We start from the raw sequence: 23674 nt of genomic DNA, 5'->3' as shown, positions 1-23674 counted from the left end.
ACCCATATCCTCCCTGGTAGAAAGGGTTAGGATTGGGTCTCATAGCAGTATCACAAACAATACAGGAATATGAATCATTTACAGCACTGGTACACATGGTCATGCTGAATTAGAGAAAGAGTGAGAGTGACAGTGAGAGAGAGAGAGAGAGAGTGAGAGAGAGAGAGAGAGAGAGTGAGAGAGAGAGAGAGAGAGAGAGAGAGAGAGAGAGAGAGAGAGAGAGAGAGAGAGAGAGAGAGAGAGAGAGAGAGACTGAGTACAGACTCAGTGAGCACAGTCTGGCTATAGAGACCGGTCGTCACAGACAAACCTGGCTGCCCAAAGAGGACAGGCTGTGCTCACTCTGCTCCAGGGGAGAGGTAGAGACAGAGCTGCATTTCCTATTACACTGTGACAAATACTCAGACCTAAGAGAATATTTCTTTCCCAAAATTATAATTCAATACAAAGAATTTGAAACTATAAAAGATGAAGAAAAAATCTAATATTTATTGGGTGAAAAGCCAAAATGTGCAGTTTTGGCAGCCAAATATGTGTCCTCCTGCCACAACCTGAGGGACAGCCAGTGAAAAGTGCAAAGTAATGTTGATAATATTTCCCATCTTGTTTTGTTTTGTCTTTCATACCAGGTCATGTGTCTTCTCAGTCATGTTGAGACTGGTCTACTACCATTGCTTTAATGTATTGTTGTTCTGATTAATATTGTTGTTGTAGTTGTTGTTAATGGTAATCCCATGTCCACTACTACTATTATTATTGCTGTTGGTCCAACCATTTATTTATATATAAATATATATATATTTTGTATATATATACATATATATATTATTTTTATTTTTCGATATGTATACTTTGACAATGTAAGTAATAATGAACTTGCCATGTGTGTGTGAGCGTGTGTGTGTGTGTGTGTGTGTGTGTGTGTGAGAGCGTGTGTGTGTGTGAGCGTGTGCGTGTGTGTCTGTGTGTGTCTGTGTGTGTGTGTGCGTGTGTGTGTGTGTGTGTGTGTGAGAGCGTGTGTGTGTGTGAGCGTGTGCGTGTGTGTCTGTGTGTGTCTGTGTGTGTGTGTGCGTGTGTGTGTCTGTGTGTGTGTGTGTGTGCGTGTGTGAGCGTGTGTGTGTCAGCGTGTGCGTGTGAGCGTGTGCGTGTGCGTGTGTGTGTGTGAGAGCGTGTGTGTGAGTGTGAGCGTGGGTGTGTGTGTGAGCATGTGGGTGTGGCAGGGCGTTAGGTTACAAGCAGAGAAACTTACTGAAAACATGATTTTCTAAGACAATCTTGAATAACAATAAGGGGCACATGTACTCTTAAATGTCCACTCAGCACAGCCCTGGGTTCCTCTCTAGTTTTAATCCTGGGTTTATGGCGTCTAGGGAGTGTTTCCTAGAGGCTGTGCTTCGACATATGCATTGATGGGTCGTAGGTTTTTAGTCTCTGTAAAACACTTTGTGACAACTGCTGATGCAAAAAAAAAGGGATTTTAAGAAATACATTTGGTTGACTGACAGATTTGTGTTATTATAAAATAATATAACAATATTATTATTATCATAATCATTATTATTATCATTATTATTATTATGGAACAGGTGAGACATACCCAGAAATGTCAATATCTTGGCAAGTGCTCAAATCTGTACAGTAGCCCCATATAGTCATGTACAGTAGCTCCAACTTACAAGAATGTGTTTACAAGGCAGTGATGAAAACAGTTTATATGAGCGCTAATTCAAACGTACAATGATATATATTTGATACAATTACCCATTCAAAAATGTTGTTAAAAAATCACTTCTCATTGTGTTCATTTCAAGGTTTCACAAACATAAAACAACTATCTAGTTAATGTTTCTCGGACTAACACACTGTTGAGTATCATATCTACTAAAGAACAGTCACTAACACACGGTTGAGTATCATATCTACTAAAGAACAGTCACTAACACACTGTTGAGTATCATATCTACTAAAGAACAGTCACTAACACACTGTTGAGTATCATATCTACTAAAGAACAGTCACTAACACACTGTTGAGTATCATATCTACTAAAGAACAGTCACTAACACACGGTTGAGTATCATATCTACTAAAGAACAGTCACTAACACACTGTTGAGTATCATATCTACTAAAGAACAGTCACTAACACACTGTTGAGTATCATATCTACTAAAGAACAGTCACTAACACACTGTTGAGTATCATATCTACTAAAGAACAGTCACTAACACACTGTTGAGTATCATATCTACTAAAGAACAGTCACTAACACACTGTTGAGTATCATATCTACTAAAGAACAGTCACTAACACACTGTTGAGTATCATATCTACTAAAGAACAGTCACTAACACACTGTTGAGTATCAAATCTACTAAAGAACAGTCACTAACACACTGTTGAGTATCATATCTACTAAAGAACAATCATTAAGACAAAACACAAAGAGTTGTAATATAATCTGTATACATTCTATACTGAAAACAGGTACATTCTGAAAGATTTTGTTGTTGATGTGATAACACATTTGTATTCATGTCTCAATTTAGGATAATACTGTTATTTTGTATTAAATTGTATTATTTATGTTGTCTCATACCATGCTAATGCACTACCAAGCAATGCAAGCAGATGTATGTCTTATTGGATCAAGAATTGATTAATAATACTTATAGGCATGATCAGATCCTCTTTCCTATGTAGGCATTATATAATGCACAGCCACATGCAAATCCATCAACTCCACCAATAAAACACTGAAAACCTTAACATGACTACTGGCAATGTCATTATTTTCATCGCCATCCATCAATGGTTGAAGTGCATAGTTTTTGTATATGGAGACAATCAAGGTGGAACATTAAAAAGACCCAAATAAAACATATTTATTTTTCCTTTATTTAACTAGGCAAGTCAAATCAAATCAAATTGTATTTGTCACATACACATGGTTAGCAGATGTTAATGCGAGTGTAGCGAAATGCTTGTGCTTCTAGTTCTGACAATGCAGTAATAACCAACGCGTAATCTAACCTAACAATTCCACAACTACTACCTTATACACACAAGTGTAAAGGGATAAAGAATATGTACATAAAGATATATGAATGAGTGGTGGTACAGAACGGCATAGGCAAGATGCAGTAGATGGTATCGGGTACAGTATATACATATGAGATGAGTAATGTAGGGTATGTAAACATAAAAGTGCATAGTTTAAAGTGGCTAGTGATACATGTATTACATAAAGATGGTAAGATGCAGTAGATGATATAGAGCACAGTATATACATATACATTATATTAAGTGGCATTGTTTAAAGTGGCTAGTGATACATTTTTTATCAATTTCCATTGACCCGTAAGATAACACGTGACCAAACAAAAGCCTGGGACCGAGCGACTGAAAAACAGCTTCTATCCCAAGGCCATCAGACTGTTAAACAGCCATCACTAACATTGAGTGGCTGCTGCAAACATACAGACTCAAATCTCTAGCCACTTTAATAATTAACATTTGGATGTAATAAATGTATCACTAGCCACTTTAAACAATGCCACTTTATATAATGTTTACATACCCTACATTACTCATCTCATATGTATATACTGTACTCTATACCATCTACTGCATCTTGCCTATGCCGTTTGGCCATCGCTCATCCATATATTTATATGTACATATTCTTATTCATTCCTTTACACTTGTGTGTAAAAGGTAGTTGTTGTAAAATTGTTAGATTACTTGTTAGATATTACTGCGCGGTCGGAACTAGAAGCACAAGCATTTCGCTACACTCACAATAACATCTGCTAACCATGTGTATGTGACCAATACCATTTGATTTGATTTGAGACATGCCATAAGAGGTCTCTTCACAGTCCCCAAGTCCAGAACAGACTATGGGAGGCACACAGTACTACATAGAGCCATGACTACATGGAACTCTATTCCACATCAAGTAACTGATGCAGCAGTAGAATCAGATTTAAAAAACGGATAAAAATAGACCTTATGGAACAGCGGCGACTGTGAAGCAACACAAACATAGGCACAGACACATGAATACAGACACACACACAGACACACACACACACACACACACACACACACACAAACGCGCGCGCGCGCACGCACGCACGCACGCACGCACGCACGCACGCACGCACACACACACACACACACACACACACACACACACACACACACACACACACACACACACGATAACATACGCACTATACATACACATGGAATTAGTACTGTAGATACGTGCTAGTGGTGGAGTAGGGGCCTGAGGGCACACAGTGTGTTGTGAAATCTGTGAATGTATTGTAATGTTTTAAAATGGTATTAACTGCCTTCATTATGCTGGAACCCAGGAAGAGAAGCTGCTGCTTTGGAAGCAGCTAATGGGGATCCATAATAAATACACATACAAATAGGACAAGTCTAACAGTTACTTATACTCAGGCAGACCTACCCGGAAAATACTTTTTCATTTCACAAGATCCCTAAACAGAAGCTCCATAAGTTCACTACATAAATTTGCATCCGTTTAAAATTGTCAAACTCAGGCCTCCCTAGTTCACTACATAAATTCCCACATTTCGCAACTGTTTCACATCTTCTTTCAATTCAACAAGGTCACTACACATCAATCACCAGGACAGCGTTATTGTAAACACATGCTTTACCCAAAACAGCTGCCCTATCAGGTTACATCAGCACTCCGGACAGGATGTACATAAATGGGCATAACCACGTGACACATAAAATTGGTCAATCAACCACTTTCGGACACATGCCATCTACTATATTTCTTCTAGAGTACGTTGACAGCGCATAATAAATGAAGAATTGCAGGTCTCTGACCCCGTCTATAGATAATTAGGAAGCCTCTTGTGTTTCCGTGACAGGAAGTCATCTTCGTGTGTGTGAAATTTTCCAAATGCACAACAAACGTGACCGGAGTATGAAGGAATCTTAATAACGCTCAACAAGGGCTGTTATTTCTCTGTGTTCTTATTATTCAACCAGAAGCTGTGAAAACAACTTGTTCTGCATATTCTCGTACTGTTCAGTGAATGACCCTTTTTTCCCCCTGTACAACAGACACACATCTCTCTTTGTTAGCAGAACATCTTAATCAGGAAAGACATTCTCTCTTCATGGTCAAGCTCTGCTCAACTTTCATTTCCTCAATTACAACTTGATGGACTGCAGGACTTCCAAATGTAATGCATTCATTCTATCTACAATAGCATAGCCAATGCATCCAGGTAACGTCATTATAACCATTCCCTTTGCTACAGAGTAGGCCTACATACACAATAGCAACATCATGTCTGCCAGTAAAATATTTTCTGAACCCTGACCCTAAAATAAAGTCCACATCATCATCGTAATGTATTTTAAGCAGATCAACATGTATTGTTGTAGATGCACATGGATTACCAGCGGCTACAGAAACCGCTACGGTTAAACGTTAGCATGACGACGTTGCAATACAACTTTGTCCTTTCCAGTCAACGAAGATGAGAGAACATTCAGTCCTAAATAGTGCCATATCCACTACGTAGTGCACTTCTGTTGACCAGGTCCCAGTCAGTGCCAGTCTGTAACCACCACCCTCAGGGACCATGCAAAGCCATGCAGCACTGAAAACGACTGACTGGGGCCCAATGGTCTTGATATACTTTCAAATCAAATGTTATTTGTCACATGCGCCGAACACCGTGAAATGTTTATTACAAGCCCTTAACCAACAATGCAGTTCAAGAAATAGAGTCGATAAAATATTAACTAAAATAACAATAAAAAAACAATAATGAGGCTATATACAGGGGGTACCGGTACCTAGTCAATGTGCGGGGGTACAGGTTAGTCAAGGTATTTTGTACATGTAGGTGGGGGTAAAGTGACTATGCATAGATAATAAACAGCGAGTAGCAGCAGTGTAAAAACAAAAGGGGGGTGTCAATGTAAATAGTCCGGGTGACCATTTTATTAATTGTTCAGCAGTCTTATGGCTTGGGGGTAGAAGCTGTTTAGAAGCCTCTTGGACCTAGACTTGGCGCTCCGGTACCGCTTGACGTGCGGTAGCAGAGAGAACAGTCTATGACTTACTTGGGTGACTGGAGTCTTTGACAATTTTTTGGGCCTTCCTCTGACACCGCCTAGTATATAGGTCCTGGATGTCCTGTATGGCAGGAAGCTTGGCCCCAGTGAATTACTGTGCCGTACACACTACATTGTTTGTGGACTACATTATTTGAGAGAGATTTGTATTATAAGTGCAGAGTATCACAAAAAGCATTGCAGTATTCTGGAGGGGCTGATTGATTTTGTACTACATCAGTTTTATCATTGTTTGTCAGAGCAGAGACTCACAAAAAATGAATATCAAAATGAAGCAGGGACAAGAATATTTCCAGGTCAGTGAAGATAGACGCAGTAGGAAGTCTATACCATGTTTACAACCTAGTTAGCTCTTACAACTGTTTGTTCATTCCCTGTCTTCACATCTGCCAGCTACACTTTCACATCTCATTGGCTGCAGATGTGACCGCGTCCATATTAGGAAGTCACCAGATTTCAGGCAAACTGAAAAAATCTTTGCCTGAAAACTGACGACTTCCTGATATGGATGCCGTTCGGCCACACTGGCAATGATCGAAGTTTCCTAAAACAAACACAAGATCTCTCTAAAAATACAACTGTCCCCAGCTATGTTCTAATCTAGTAACTATCTATTAACAAGGTCTGGAGTGAGGGACACACAGGCTATGGTGTGTCTTCCAATGCTGTCTAAAAACATCCCAAAACAGAGGGTAATGTCAATTCCAGGACAACTAAATTACAAGTCCACTACAACTACAAAATACCATTCCGCAAAGATCAATCCAATGGAACGTCTCTGATCTTGGACTTCCTGGTCTTGACTTCCTAGTCTTTTTGGGCTAAGTGTCTAACAAAATGCTCTTTGACAGAATATTCTACTAGCTGAACTTGACCAATAAGAACACAGATTTTGCTTTTCTGTTTCAAAACGTTTCACTACGTGTGCCTAACTAAACAGGACCCGGATGCAGCTGTCAGGCAAAGGAAGGGCTCTGTTTTGTTCTGACCCAGTGTACCTCAGAAGGCTCCTTGAATTGATGCCATAACAGTCATGAACTGATGTGGTATGATAAGCAGTCAGGATGGTGAGGAGCAACAGTCTGCCACCTAAAACATCTGTGGTGTTAAATTACTCTTCCGCTTCCAGTTTTGTCTTTCACATGAAATACTGACTTAAATACTCGTCCATTCACTCATAACTCAGATTCACAAAACATCTTGTGGGCTGGAGTCTAATGTTCATGGCACGCATGCTGTTCCCAACCAGCTGGTGGGGAAATACACTTCTCTTCTGAAGTATACACTGAACCCCATTTGAACAGTCAATCTACGTATTGCTGTGTATGTTACAGGATTCTGGTTTTGGTGACATTGCAACATGTCCTCATTAGTCCAAACTGATCTCTCACACACACACACACACACACACACACACACACACACACACACACACACACACACACACACACACACACACACACACACACACACACACACACACACACACACACACACACACACTCAATTGAGATGATCCATTGCGTTACCTGAGTAGAAGCCAGGTTCCCCTCCGAACACTGATGCATCTGGAGGAGAAGGAGGAGCGAGAGAAGAAGAAGAGCCGTGTCAATAAATTAATTTAGAGAGGGAGGAGCGACGGGAGGAGAAGAGCCCTGTCAACATATTCATTTAGAGAGGGAGGTGCGACGGAAGGAGAAGAGCTGTGTCAACATATTCATTTAGAGGGAGGAGCGACAGGAGAAGAAGAGCTGTGTCAACATATTCATTTAGAGAGGGAGGAGCGACAGGAGAAGAAGAGCTGTGTCAACATATTCATTTAGAGGGAGGAGCGACAGGAGGAGAAGAGCCGTGTCAACATATTCATTTAGAGGGAGGAGCGACAGGAGAAGAAGAGCTGTGTCAACATATTCATTTAGAGGGAGGAGCGACAGGAGGAGAAGAGCCGTGTCAACATATTCATTTAGAGAGGGAGGAGCGACAGGAGGAGAAGAGCCCTGTCAACATATTCATTTAGAGAGGGAGGAGCGACAGGAGGAGAAGAGCCGTGTCAACATATTCATTTAGAGAGGGAGGAGCGACAGGAGGAGAAGAGCCCTGTCAACATATTCATTTAGAGAGGGAAGAGCGACAGGAGGAGAAGAGCCGTGTCAACATATTAATTTAGAGGGAGGAGCGACAGGAGAAGAGCCGTGTCAACATATTCATTTAGAGAGGGAGGAGCGACAGGAGGAGAAGAGCCGTGTCAACATATTCATTGAGAGAGGGAGGAGCGACAGGAGAAGAGCCGTGTCAACATATTAATTTAGAGAGGGAGGAGCGACAGGAGGAGAAGAGCTGTGTCAACATATTCATTTAGAGGGAGGAGCGACAGGAGGAGAAGAGCCGTGTCAACATATTCATTTAGAGAGGGAGGAGCAACGGGAGGAGAAGAGCCGTGTCAACATATTCATTTAGAGAGGGAGGAGCGACAGGAGGAGAAGAGCTGTGTCAACATATTCATTTAGAAGATCCATTACATTGTTGGAAGCATCAGGAGTATCAGTGTGCTGGAGTTTCCCCTCGATTCACCATATTCAACGATCACAATCCCTCATTCATCTAGCAGCAAGGTTAATACTGCAGTGTGTTCAACTACTGTCTCTCTTTATCTCTATTTCTCTCTCTTTCTCTCTTTCTCTTTCTGCGTGCGTCAATTCATCAATCCATCAAGTTACACCAAGGGGTTAATTAAAGGTGCCATTTCTAAACATTCGCTTCAGTGAGTGTTGAGTTCTTTTGATGACGCTGCTTCCTACATGTCTGCTCCTGTTGTCATAGGGATGGGACATTGACAGCAGCCTTGTACTGAAGGCTACAGACTAGGGCCATTCGAACGATGACACAACGAGATGAGAGGCGTCTCTGTCAGCCTCAACACGGTCGTCTTAGCTTTGATGTGATGAACAAAATATAGAAAACTGCACACTGTTGATCAACCCTGCAGTTTTATTGCGTAACGTTTCTAGCCGAAGGTCTTCGTCAGGCTCGAGTTGGATGTCACAACTTTCTCGTTGTTGGCCTTCTGTTGCTGTGCTTTGGAAGAGGCAGGATGCCCACACACACACACACACACACACACACACACACACACACACACACACACACACACACACACACACACACACACACACACACACACACGCGCACACACACACACACACACACACACACACACACACACACACACACACACACACACACACACACACACACACACACACACACACACACACACGCCCTGTTGCCATTGCCTTTGGGTGAAGTGGGAGGATGACTCACACACCTCCTATGAACAGATGTAATCTCCACCATCCCCAACTCTGTTTAAAGGATATGTGCTGTGAAGTAGAGAGAAAGCCAGAGTCCAAACACCACATTCTTTGCTTCAGCTGAATTGAAATCTAAACTTTGAAGGAGGTGGTTTCAGACAGGTAATTTTCAGTCCACTTTTCTATCTTTTCAGTCAGGTTTTTTTTCCAACTGTAAGAATTGGTCAAATTAAGATACTACACCTGTAGTAGCCTTTTTCACATCATCGTGCCTGAACCAAACTGTGCTAACCCTGACATGTTATTTTATTTTCAGTAAAGTTCCAGCAACCACGGTGTAGGCATAACCAGGCCCGCACAGTACAGCTTGGTTTGGCTCTGCTCGGGTACAGTCCAGTAGTGGGAAAAGCCCTGAGTGGGATTACCATATGATACTCACCAGAGGAAGTGAGAGTCAGGGACAGGAGGCAGAGGAGCACAGTGAAGTGCAGCATGTTGGTCTGTGTAGAACCCCCTGGAGGTGGTGATTAGAACCAAGCTGATGATTACAACCAAGCTGATGACATTAGCAGGACAGGATGCTTTTCCTGCAAGGCAGACAGAGAGACAGAGAGTGGAGAGGCATACTGTAAATATCTGAGTCATGGTACAACACATAATACCACTATAATGTGACGTAACATTACATATGTGTTTCCACTACTGGGAGCGTTCTGTGATGTCGTATAATTAGTCTTCAAAGAGAGGTCATCAACTTAACAAAGTTACGCGATTTTAATTGCCGTAAGTAAGGTCAAGAAGGTATTAAAAAACATTGGGCAGCCATCCTCATAATACACTTCTAAAGTCTAAACATAATGAACAGTACATATTGACCCCTTTTTAGTAGTGCTATGATCGAGTAGTGACCGAGTAGTTCAAACTTAAAGCAGTGACATTTCGCTAATTTAGCAGTTTAATCCACCAGACAGAGTGATGACATTCTCATTGGTCCGTCAAAACCAAACTACTGAGCATGGACATGAAGAATAAGCTTAAAGGAATATTCCAGTGCATCAAGCTGAATACGCTTGGCCTTGTTGGCATCAGGTCGAAATAGCTATTTCAGTAGACACAATAACCAGTTCAACAGGGTATGAGAACAAAACACTAGATGTCACTTGGCTGGCTCAATAGACCTGCTAGGTGCTACCATTTCACACTGGAAGGCCAAGGAGAGAAAGAAGAAGAGAGCCCAATGGGGACGAAGAAGACAAAGTTAGGTAAGAACACATGAGGTATATGTAGCCTCCAATTTAGGGATGATATGAGTGAATTCATTGACTACGTTCCATACTCTAGCATTGCCCATGCCCATATAATAAAACACTGGCACAGTACAGTACTAGTACCGTTTCCATTATTCACGTCATTGGTCCTGAACAACAGTAATGACCATGTCAGCCTCCTACGCACCACAGCAGGGTGGCAGCTCCACCAACAGGTTGACAACATCATGATTGAAAGGGCGACTGTTGTCACAAACAGCAACCCTCCCAGAGCACTGTTTTAGCTGAGTGGGCACTCAAGACACTGCCCCCCAGACCAACAACAGAGATGAACTGGAGGAGATTTCATCTTCACTGCACTCGTATCAACCCATCGTCAAGGAAACACAATACGACAAGCAACAGCTGTTTCAGCAACACTCTAGAATGGTGGTCCTCGGAGGCAGCGGAACAGAGGAATAGAACAGCGGAACGACATCTTCCTGATGCTGCGTATCCCTGGAGACGTCTGCCATACCGACAGATAGGCTCCAGGTAATGATGTTCACCACTACCCAGTAAACCAAAATTGGTTCTGGGAAAGAACCCAGAACATTTGTAAGGTCGCTGCAAATGTTCTCATAACACAAAAACGGTTGAAAACAGAATGTTTGCATAAAACATTTGCCTGATGTAACAAGAACAAGTTCCCAGAATGTTTCATTAGGTTGTGGGAACAGTCTGGTGAGAACATTGCGGGGACGTCACAAAAGATATGTTCCCAAAACACAAAAACTGTCCAGCTGTGTGGATGATTTTACAATGTTTCTTTTCAGTGCAAAAAAAAATGCACCTGATGTTACAAGAACGTTCCCAGAACACGTTGTATGTTCTCTAAAAGGTTTCCAGAACATTTCTGTAGGTTGTGGGAACATTGTGGGGATATGACAATAGAATATTTAATATGCTCAGTCATAAAATCAGATTTTAAACCCAACCCTAACATTAACCACAGTGCTAACCCTAAAGCCTAACCCTAACCTTAAATTAAGACCAAAAAACACATTTTTGTTTTCATGAAATTTGACAATATAGGCCATTTTGACTTTGCAGTTGGCCTATCTAAAGGGAAATTGCTCAGTTCTACCTTCAGGACAAAACTCATGACAATCACCGTCAACCTGCTGACGTCAGTTGGAGGAATGGAGAGGTAACATGCTAAGGTCATCAAACACTCCCTCTATGCCTCATCTAACCCTGACCAGGACTAAATGAGATTAACGGGTCTGATATGAGAGGCTATGAATCACACAGATGCAGAGGAGACAAGTGTTACCCCTAGGATTTTTATCAGCAGCGGTGGCAAGGAGATAGCGTGGGGTGGGGGGGGGGCATTGTCAATGGCCGTGGTCAAAAATGTTAGAGGGGGAGAGAACTTCACAGATCTTCATTGTAAAGGGTTTAAACACCATTTCCCATGCTTGTTCAATGAACCATAAACAATTCATGAACATGCACCTGTGGAACGGTCGTTCAGAGACTCTAACAGCTTACAGACGGTAGGCAATTAAGGTCACAGTTATGAAAACTTAGGACACTAAAAAGAGGCCTTTCTACTGACTCTGAAAAACACGAAAAGAAAGATGCCCAGGGTCCCTGCTCATCTGCGTGAACGTGCCTTAGGCATGCTGCAAGGAGTCATGAGGACTGCAGATGTTGCCAGGGCAATAAATTGCAATGTCCGTACTGTGAGACGCCTAAGACAGCGCTACTGGGAGACAGGACGGACAGCCGATCATCCACGCAGTGGCAGACCATGTATAACAACACCTGCATAGGATCGGTACATCCGAACATCACACCTGCGGGACAGGTACAGGATGGCAACAACAACTGCCCCAGTTACACCAGGAACGCACAATCCCTCCATCAGTGCTCAGACTGTCCGCAATAGGCTGAGAGAGGCTGGACTGAGGGCCTGTAGGCCTGTTGTAAAGGCAGGTCCTCACCAGACATCACCGGCAACAACGTCGCCTATGGGAACAAACCCACTGTCGCTGGACCAGACAGGACTGGCAAAAAGTGCTCTTCATTGACGAGTCGCGGTTTTGTCTCACCAGGGGTGATGGTCAGATTTGCATTTATCGTCTAAGAAATGAGCGTTACACTGAGGCCTGTACTCCGGAGCGGGATCGATTTGGAGGTGGAGGGTCCGTCATGGACTGGGGCGGTGTGTCACAGCATCATCGGACTGAGCTTGTTGTCATTGCAGGCAATCTCAACGCTGTACGTTATAGGGAAGACATCCTCCTCCCTCATGTGGTACCCTTCCTGCAGACTCATCCTGACATGATCCTCCAGCATGACAATGCCACCAGCCATACTGCTCGTTCTGTGTGTGATTTCCTGCAAGACAGGAATGTCAGTGTTCTGCCATGGCCAGCGAAGACCCCGGATCTCAATCCCATTGAGCATGTCTGGGACCTGTTGGATCGGAGGGTGAGGGTTAGGGCCATTCCCCCCAGAAATGTCCGGGAACTTGCAGGTGCCTTGGTGGAAGAGTGGGGTAACATCTCACAGCAAGAACTGGTAAATCTGGTGCAGTCCATGAGGAGGAGATGAACTGCAGTACATAATGCAGCTGGTGGCCACACCAGATACTGACTGTTACTTTTGATTTTGACCCCCCCTTTGTTCAGGGACACATTATTCCATTTCTGTTAGTCACATGTCTGTGGAACTTGTTCAGTTTATGTCCCCGTTGTTGAATCTTGTTATGTTCATACAAATATTGACACATGTTAAGTTTGCTGAAAATAAACACAGTTGACAGTGAGAGGACATTTCTTATTTTGCTGAGTTTAGATTTTTTCAAATCAAATGTAATTTTTTCTGCACACACACACACACACACACACACACACACACACACACACACACACACACACACACACACACACACACACACACACACACACACACACACACCCTCTCCATTGAGATGATGACATAATTTCTGAGCTTTACAGCTGGAGAAATGAAACAAAGAGGGGATTTCATCTTCACTGCCCTCGTATCCTAGCAACACATTTCAAAGGGAGCAGTTGTGTGTTTGCAGGGACCTTTTGTGACTGTGAATAAAACCTATGCAAACACTAATTTAAGACCGGAACACCATAGGTTGGGGACCCGGGCCTGTATTCATAAAGCATATCAGAGTAGCAGTGCTGATCTAGGATCAGGTCCCCATGTCCATGTCATCTGATGTATTATGATCTGAAAGAGTAAACTGATCCTACAGCCCCAGGTCATTAATTCCTGGTCCACTACAAAACATGATGATACAGTAATAGGCTCTCAACAGTACAACAACCCAGAGACTCTCATACACTGCAAACAGCTGGGATCCTGCTTTTTACAACATTATTAAGGTATGAATCATGAACGTATTGAAGAAGTGCACATACAGATATGATATCTTAATTTGATCACTCTGTTTTCACCGAGAATTTTCCTACGCAGCAGGAAATGATAATTATTGTGGTTTAAAAAGGCTTTCAAATTTCAGACTTGATTTATCCTAACTAAAAATATCCCTTAGTTATAATCAACATAATCATTCACATTTCTTGTTGCTGCAGGATAAATCTCCTGCTGTGAGAAACTGGTCAAATTAAGATAGCACATCTGTAGGAGAGGATATGTAGTGCATCTTGTAGAATACAGTATAATCGATCAAATACATATTTCACATATACAGTATCCTGTACCTATTACAGCCTCAAAAACATTTCACCATCTAAACAGACATCTAAGGGCTGGCTTCTACCTTTCTCTTTCTATTAAAGGTGTCCTGGGGAATGTACTGTACAATCAAAGAGACAGCAGAGGAACAGCAGAATAACAGCAGACAGGGTAGTGAATCTAATAATCAGTATTAATATGGTCTGGTCACCTCGGGCTCCTGGTTCCTCTATTGCACCAGTCTGAATGCACCTGATGAGGGAAGCTCACTTCCCTCACGCTAAATCACCAGCCAGGGACCAGGAACCAGGAACCAGGGACCAGGGACCAGGGACTAGTGACCAGGGACCAGGGACCAGGGACTAGTGACCAGGGACTAGTGACCAGGGACTAGTGACCAGGGACCAGTGACCAGTGACCAGTGACCAGTGACCAGTGACCAGTGACCAGGAACCAGGAACCAGGGACTAGTAACCAGGGACCAGGAACCAGGGACCAGGGACTAGTGACCAGGGACTAGTGACCAGGGACCAGGGACCAGTGACTAGTGACTGGTGACCAGGGACCAGTGACCAGTGACTGGTGACCAGGGACTAGTGACCAGGGACTAGTGACCAGGAACCAGTGACCAGGGACTAGTTCCCAGGGACTATTGACCAGGGACTAGTGACCAGTGACCAGGGATAAGGGACCAGTGACTAGTGACCAGGGACCAGGGACCAGGGACCAGGGACTAGTGACCAGGGATCAGGAACCAGGGACTAGTGACCAGGGACCAGGGACTAGGAACCAGGGACTAGTGACCAGGAACCAGGGACTAGTGACCAGGGACTAGTGACCAGGGACTAGTGACCAGGAACCAGTGACCAGTGACCAGGGACTAGTGACCAGGGACTAGTGACCAGGGACTAGTGACCAGGAACCAGTGACCAGTGACCAGGGACTAGTGACCAGGGACTATTGACCAGGGACTAGTGACCAGGTGCACAATTGAGCAAGAGGACAAGTATATTTGAGTGTCTAGTTTGAGAAACACACGCCTCACAAGTCCTCAACTGGCAGCTCCATTAAATAGTACCCGCAAAACACCAGTCTCAACGTCAACAGTGAAGAGGCGACTCCGGGATGCTGGCCTTCTAGGCAGAGTTCCTCTGTCCAGTGTCTGTGTTCTTTTGCCCATCTTAATCTTTTATTTTTATTGGCCAGTCTGAGATATGGCTTTTTCTTTGCAACTCTGCCTAGAAGGCCAGCATTGTTTTCCTCGAAGCAGGCAAAAAAAATGTTAAGCTTGTCCGGTTACGAGGCGTCGGTGTCCGGGAGCGAGGCGTCGATGTCCGTTACATGGCTGGCTTTCCCTTTATGATCTCTGTGATTGTCTGGAGTCCCTGCCACATACGTCTCATGTCTGGGCCGTTGAATTGCGACTCCACCTTTTCCCTGTACTGTTGTTTTGCCTCTTTGCATTACGCAGGTCGTAGCTGGTCTGTTTGTTCACGTCCATGTTCCCAGTCACCATGTCATGGTCTGTTTGAACTCATCCATGTTCCCAGTCACCTTGCCATGGTCTGTTTGTACTCATCCATGTTCCCAGTCACCTTGTCATGGTCTGTTTGTACTCATCCATGTTCCCAGTCACCTTGCCATTGTCTGTTTGAACTCATCCATGTTCCCAGTCACCTTGTCATGGTCTGTTTGTACTCATCCATGTTCCCAGTCACCTTGTCATGGTCTGTTTGAACTCATCCATGTTCCCAGTCACCTTGTCATGGTCTGTTTGTACTCATCCATGTTCCCAGTCACCTTGCCATGGTCTGTTTGTTCACGTCCATGTTCCCAGTCACCTTGCCATGGTCTGTTTGAACTCATCCATGTTCCCAGTCACCTTGTCATGGTCTGTTTGTACTCATCCATGTTCCCAGTCACCTTGCCATGGTCTGTTTGAACTCATCCATGTTCCCAGTCACCTTGTCATGGTCTGTTTGTACTCATCCATGTTCCCAGTCACCTTGCCATGGTCTGTTTGTACTCATCCATGTTCCCAGTCACCTTGTCATGGTCTGTTTGAACTCATCCATGTTCCCAGTCACCTTGCCATGGTCTGTTTGTACTCATCCATGTTCCCAGTCACCTTGTCATGGTCTGTTTGTACTCATCCATGTTCCCAGTCACCTTGTCATGGTCTGTTTGAACTCATCCATGTTCCCAGTCACCTTGTCATGGTCTGTTTGTACTCATCCATGTTCCCAGTCACCTTGCCATGGTCTGTTTGAACTCATCCATGTTCCCAGTCACCTTGTCATGGTCTGTTTGTACTCATCCATGTTCCCAGTCACCTTGTCATGGTCTGTTTGTACTCATCCATGTTCCCAGTCACCTTGTCATGGTCTGTTTGAACTCATCCATGTTCCCAGTCACCTTGTCATGGTCTGTTTGAACTCATCCATGTTCCCAGTCACCTTGTCATGGTCTGTTTGTACTCATCCATGTTCCCAGTCACCTTGTCATGGTCTGTTTGAACTCATCCATGTTCCCAGTCACCTTGCCATGGTCTGTTTGTACTCATCCATGTTCCCAGTCACCTTGTCATGGTCTGTTTGAACTCATCCATGTTCCCAGTCACCTTGCCATGGTCTGTTTGAACTCATCCATGTTCCCAGTCACCTTGTCATGGTCTGTTTGTACTCATCCATGTTCCCAGTCACCTTGCCATGGTCTGTTTGAACTCATCCATGTTCCCAGTCACCTTGTCATGGTCTGTTTGTACTCATCCATGTTCCCAGTCACCTTGCCATGGTCTGTTTGAACTCATCCATGTTCCCAGTCACCTTGTCATGGTCTGTTTGTACTCATCCATGTTCCCAGTCACCTTGCCATGGTCTGTTTGAACTCATCCATGTTCCCAGTCACCTTGTCATGGTCTGTTTGTACTCATCCATGTTCCCAGTCACCTTGTCATGGTCTGTTTGAACTCATCCATGTTCCCAGTCACCTTGCCATGGTCTGTTTGTACTCATCCATGTTCCCAGTCACCTTGTCATGGTCTGTTTGAACTCATCCATGTTCCCAGTCACCTTGCCATGGTCTGTTTGTACACGTCCATGTTCCCAGTCACCTTGTCATGGTCTGTTTGTACTCATCCATGTTCCCAGTCACCTTGTTATGGTCTGTTTGTACTCATCCATTTTCCCAGTCACCTTGTCATGGTCTGTTTGTACTCATCCATGTTCCCAGTCACCTTGTCATGGTCTGTTTGTACTCATCCATGTTCCCAGTCACCTTGTCATGGTCTGTTTGTACTCATCCATGTTCCCAGTCACCTTGTCATGGTCTGTTTGAACTCATCCATGTTCCCAGTCACCTTGTCATGGTCTGTTTGTACTCATCCATGTTCCCAGTCACCTTGCCATTGACACCATACTGATGATGACGCGTGTAACGTAGCTGACTTGGGGGTCTCATTAACCAGTAGTCTGATTTTGATCTGATAGGGCTGTCTCTCTTTCCCCACTGTGTTTACCACCTGCCAACAGTGTTTTAATGCCGAGTCACTGCTATTCAACTATCCACTAGCAGTGTAGAAAATGTGTAAAAATATGTCGAGATAGACCATGGCGAGACCCAGACAATTAAAAAGCCTTGAGACTGGACTGGAGTATTACAAGACTGCAGTACAGCACCTGCCAACAGTGTTTTAATGCTGAATCACTGCTATTCAACTATCCACTAGCAGTGTTACGTATTATAGCCTTCCCCTATGAATTATTTATCAAAGATAATTGACTTGTGAATATAGAATGGCCAACAGACGATAAAAATGTGGCCTCCTCACACTACATCTCCCCAATGAATCCTCGATAGAGGCTTTATATTTATTTTCTAGTTTCCACTGCTTCCATCTCTTTACATACACCATCCTGTAGCACAGGGGAGCATCTCCCAATGGACCCACTGAATGGTGGATTCTATTAAAAGAGGAGAGGAGGTACAGACACAGCCCGTCCAACCCTATTAGACGGGAGATAGAACAGCACAGAGCACAGTACCTGCAGATAGAGCTTCACCCTGGCCCACACGGTCTGCTGAGAACCCTTGTTGCTCTGACAACAGGGTCTATTTGTTGGATGAGGAAATAGATGCCGTGCCTGTTTGGTTCTCTGTAAAAGCTAGTTCTGTTGCCAACGTTTTGCTACGCTGTGCCCTAATGAAGATGACCGAGACTTAGCAGATCAATTCTAGCTACCTGCAATCCTACTTACCACTTGTAAAAAATTACTAGCCAATCTATTAAGCAGAAAACTGTCAGTGGATAGAGAAGACAAAGACCCATAATGCTAGAGTAATAACTCTATTATTTCAACCCACCAAGACAATCAACTGGATTGATTATTGATTTGACTGGGACGTTCATGGCAATAACTGTTTTGCTTTGTCCTCTGTGTAGGTCTAGCTAATGGTACGGCCCGGTACACGTCCTAGTGACTAGACTACTGCAAAGAATGCCCCACACAGCAGGCATAGTGTTGGGATGTAATCCTATCGTAGACTGGCCCAGTCATGCTCCATTCTCTGTGTCGCTCACTCTCTCTAGTCTCCACTACTTATCACACGAATGTAATGTAAGCTGCTTATCCTGCTCTTCCAGTCAACATAATGCCTTTAGGGTCACGAAGGCTACGCACACCAGCTGACCAATAATCAATAACGCCAGCGCAATCGTTCACTCAATTCATGCCATGCATTTAAGCTTCAGGCTGGTCTAGGCTGTGCATAAATCACATAGGCCTATTCAGACTCCTCTGTTAGGAAGCATCAAGACTGCCAGTGTGCAGGTGTTTTCCTTTGTATTATGTGGACTCCACTACAGTCTTGTCTCAGGGCAACACTAAGCTATGCTATTTACAAATAGATTGAGAATGTCACATACTGTATCTATCAGTGAAAATATGATTTTTAAATTATTTTTTATTTAACCTTTATTTTATCATGGAGTCATACTTGAAGTGTATAATATCATGTTAGTGTATTTACAATAGTTTATATTCCATGAAAGTATTTCCAGTAAACAGGAATCTGAGCTACTGGCATGTGATAACATGTTTTCTTTATGTAGGCCTGTGAAGCTTTTTCACTGGTACGGTCAATTCACGGTCCATCTCCATTATAGAGTACTAACTGTCACATCACCATGGAGACACAGTTCTTTATTCACTTGACCTTTCTCTTTTCATAATGCTCCCATTGTTTCTAACTGTCCCCTCGCACACACAGCTTCAGAACCATGACTATGAAATGTTGAAATGTCGGTCAGGGGGTAAATGGCTGGGGATAAACGGCAGGGGGTACATGGCTGGGGGCAAACAGCAGGGGGTAAACGGCAGGGGGTAAATGGCTGGGGGTAAACGGCAGGGGGTAAATGGCTGGGGGTAAACGGCAGGGGGTAAATGGCTGGGGGCAAACAGCAGGGGGTAAACGGCAGGGGGTAAATGGCTGGGGATAAACGGCAGGGGGTAAATGGCTGGGGGCAAACAGCAGGGGGTAAACGGCAGGGGGTAAATGGCTGGGGGTAAACGGCAGGGGGTAAATGGCTGGGGGCAAACAGCAGGGGGTAAACGGCAGGGGGTAAATGGCTGGGGATAAACGGCAGGGGGTAAATGGCTGGGGGCAAACAGCAGGGGGTAAACGGCAGGGGGTAAATGGCTGGGGGTAAACGGCTGGGGGTAAATGGCTGGGGGTAAACGGCAGGGGGTAAATGGCTGGGGGCAAACAGCAGGGGGTAAACGGCAGGGGGTAAATGGCTGGGGGTAAATGGCTGGGGGTAAATGGCTGGGGGTAATTGGCAGAGGGTAAATAACTGGGGGTAAATGGCTGGGGGGAAATGGCTGGGGGTAAATGGCTGGGGGGAAATGGCTGGGGGTAAATGGCTGGGGGTAAATGGCTGGGGGGAAATGGCTGGGGGTAAATGGCTGGGGGTAAATGGCTGGGGGTAAATGGCTGGGGGGAAATGGCTGGGGGTAAATGGCTGGAGGTAAATGGCTGGGGGTAAATGACTGGGGAGAAATGATTCGGGAACTGGCTGTGAGGTACATTTTTCCAAAGGAGTAATCACTGATAACTGGGATATCCTTTCAATCCAATAGTCACACACACACACGCGCACACGCACACACACATAAACACTACTCTCTGTACTGTTTACTACCCAAACACGCCAAATCAGACACTCGTGTGTATCTATCCATGGAGTCGAGGTATGGAAAGACTGTCATGATCAATGGGCTTCAGGTCAAAGGTCAAAGAAGGACTGAACCCCTGAAAGCAAGAAGATCACACCGTCCTATTACAATATGACACATCTGGTCTGAGAAGACAGCAGCTAAGTCGTCTCCATAGGATAACATACACAATGCACATCTCAACCCCCACTCACTGACTAACTAGTATCTGTAGGCTTCTGCAACACAAGTCACATCAACAGCATGATTGGTCCTTCAAGACAGCTACACTGTAGTGGCTTGCTCCCCGACCAAGATCAGGAAGAGTATGTTAAAGACTAAGCAAAGAAAAGTTACAAAAATGTAGTCTAATGCATGTATAGAATAGAATAGCATAGAATGCAATAGAAAATCATTTTCCAAGAGGGAACATCAGTGTGCTGGGAAAACAAAGCAAATTACCAGAGCAATGAATCCTACAGAGGCATCAATACCATTTATTCTACATTAGCCAGCAAACCCTATGAGACAAACAACAAAACAGATTAATCTAAGTCAAGGCTTCCAAGTACCTAGCCCCATTCATCACATTATTGGATTAAAGGAAAATAATCCAACATTAGCCCACAGATTCCCTTAGGCCACAGATTCCCAGAAACCACAGAGAAAGAAAAAACACTTTAACATAACCCAGAAGGGTGTGTGCTCAACCCCCTCCTGTACTCACTGTTTACCCATGACTGCGTGGACACGCACACCTCCAACTCAATCATCAAGTTTGCAGACGACACAACAGTAGTTGGCCTAATTACCAACAACGACGAGACAGCCTACAGGGAGGAGGTGAGGGCACTCACTCATCACATGAATGTGGTGTCAGGAAAACAGCCTCTCACTCAACGTCAACAAAACAAAGGAGATGATCGTGGACTTCAGGAAACAGCAGAGGGAGTACCCCCTTATCCACATCGACGGGACAGCAGTGAAGAAGGTGGAAAGTTTTAAGTTCCTCGGCGTACACATCACAGACTGAAATGGTTTACCCACACAGACAGTTTGGTGAAGAAGGCGCAACAGCGCCTCTTCAACCTTAGGAAGCTGAAGAAATTTGGCTTGGCACCTGAAACCCTCACAAACATTTACAGATGCACAACTGAGAGCATCCTGTCGGGCTGTATCACTGCCTGGTACGGCAACTGCACTGCCCACAACCGCAGGGCTCTCCAGAGGGTAGTGCGGTCTGCCAAAAGCATCACCGGGGGCAAACTACCTGCCCTCCAGGACACCTACACCACCCGATGTCACAGGAAGGCCAAACAGAACAACAACCACGTAAGCCACTGCCTGTTCACCCCGCTATCATCCAGAAGGCGAGGTCAGTACAGGTGCATCAAAGCTGGCACCGAGAGACTGAAAAACAGCTTCTATCTTAAGGCCATCAGACTGTTAAACAGCCATCACTAGCACATTAGAGGCTGCTGCCTATATACAGTGGGGAGAACAAGTATTTGATACACTGCCGATTTTGCAGGTTTTCCTACTTACAAAGCATGTAGAGGTCTGTCATTTTTATCATAGGTACACTTCAACTGTGAGAGACGGAATCTAAAACAAAAATCCAGAAAATCACATTGTATGATTTTTAAGTAATTAATTTGCATTTTATTGCATGACATAAGTATTTGATCACCTACCAACCAGTAAGAATTCCGGCTCTCACAGACCTGTTAGTTTTTCTTTATTAAGAAGCCCTCCTGTTCTCCACTCATTACCTGTATTAACTGCACCTGTTTGAACTCGTTACCTGTATAAAAGACACCTGTCCACACACTCAATCAAACAGACTCCAACCTCTCCACAATGGCCAAGAACAGAGAGCTGTGTAAGGACATCAGGGATAAAATTGTAGACCTGCACAAGGCTGGGATGGGCTACAGGACAATAGGCAAGCAGCTTGGTGAGAAGGCAACAACTGTTGGCACAATTATTAGAAAATGGAAGAAGTTCAAGATGACGGTCAATCACCCTCGGTCTGGGGCTCCATGCAAGATCTCACCTCGTGGGGCATCAATGATCATGAGGAATGTGAGGGATCAGCCCAGAACTACACGGCAGGACCTGGTCAATGACCTGAAGAGAGCTGGGACCACAGTCTCAAAGAAAACCATTAGTAACACACTACGCCGTCATGGATTAAAATCCTGCAGCGCACGCAAGGTCCCCCTGCTCAAGCCAGCGCATGTCCAGGCCCGTCTGAAGTTTGCCAATGACCATCTGGATGATCCAGAGGAGGAATGGGATAAGGTCATGTGGTCTGATGAGACAAAAATAGAGCTTTTTGGTCTAAACTCCACTCGCCGTGTTTGGAGGAAGAAGAAGGATGAGTACAACCCCAAGAACACCATCCCAACCGTGAAGCATGTAGGTGGAAACATCATTCTTTGGGGATGCTTTTCTGCAAAGGGGACAGGACAACTGCACCGTATTGAGGAGAGGATGGATGGGGCCATGTATCGCGAGATCTTGACCAACAACCTCCTTCCCTCAGTAAGAGCATTGAAGATGGGTCGTGGCTGGGTCTTCCTGCATGACAACGACCCGAAACACACAGCCAGGGCAACTAAGGAGTGGCTCCGTAAGAAGCATCTCAAGGTCCTGGAGTGGCCTAGCCAGTCTCCAGACCTGAACCCAATAGAAAATCTTTGGAGGGAGCCGAAAGTCCGTATTGCCCAGCGACAGCCCCGAAACCTGAAGAATCTGGAGAAGGTCTGTATGGAGGAGTGGGCCAAAATCCCTGCTGCAGTGTGTGCAAACCTGGTCAAGAACTACAGGAAACGTATGATCTCTGTAATTGCAAACTAAGGTTTCTGTACCAAATATTAAGTTCTGCTTTTCTGATGTATCAAATACTTATGTCATGCAATAAAATGCCAATTAATTACTTAAAAATCATACAATGTGATTTTCTGGATTTTTGTTTTAGATTCCTTCTCTCACAGTTGAAGTGTACCTATGATAAA

General features: G+C 44.3%; 1 protein-coding gene across 3 annotated transcripts in view; it reads right to left on the bottom strand.

The window, feature by feature from the left end:
* LOC139584308 (contactin-1a-like) overlaps positions 1 to 23674 on the bottom strand; it is a 161954-nt gene that overhangs the window by 71906 nt on the left and 66374 nt on the right. For 2 of the 3 annotated variants that reach the window (XM_071416001.1, XM_071416002.1), the window contains exons 2-3: positions 9891 to 10038; positions 7670 to 7708 (exon numbers count right to left, since the gene is read on the bottom strand). In XM_071416001.1, coding sequence (XP_071272102.1) covers positions 7670 to 7708; positions 9891 to 9945 — 94 coding nt within the window. In that variant the 5' untranslated portion in view covers positions 9946 to 10038. The remainder of the gene's footprint in view (positions 1 to 7669; positions 7709 to 9890; positions 10039 to 23674) is intronic. The other variant, XM_071416003.1, reaches the window with a different exon arrangement.

The sequence above is a fragment of the Salvelinus alpinus genome, chromosome 9 (assembly GCF_045679555.1).
Source record: "Salvelinus alpinus chromosome 9, SLU_Salpinus.1, whole genome shotgun sequence".
In the NCBI taxonomy this organism is placed as follows: domain Eukaryota; kingdom Metazoa; phylum Chordata; class Actinopteri; order Salmoniformes; family Salmonidae; genus Salvelinus; species Salvelinus alpinus.
This window is presented reverse-complemented; position numbering and strand designations above follow the sequence as displayed.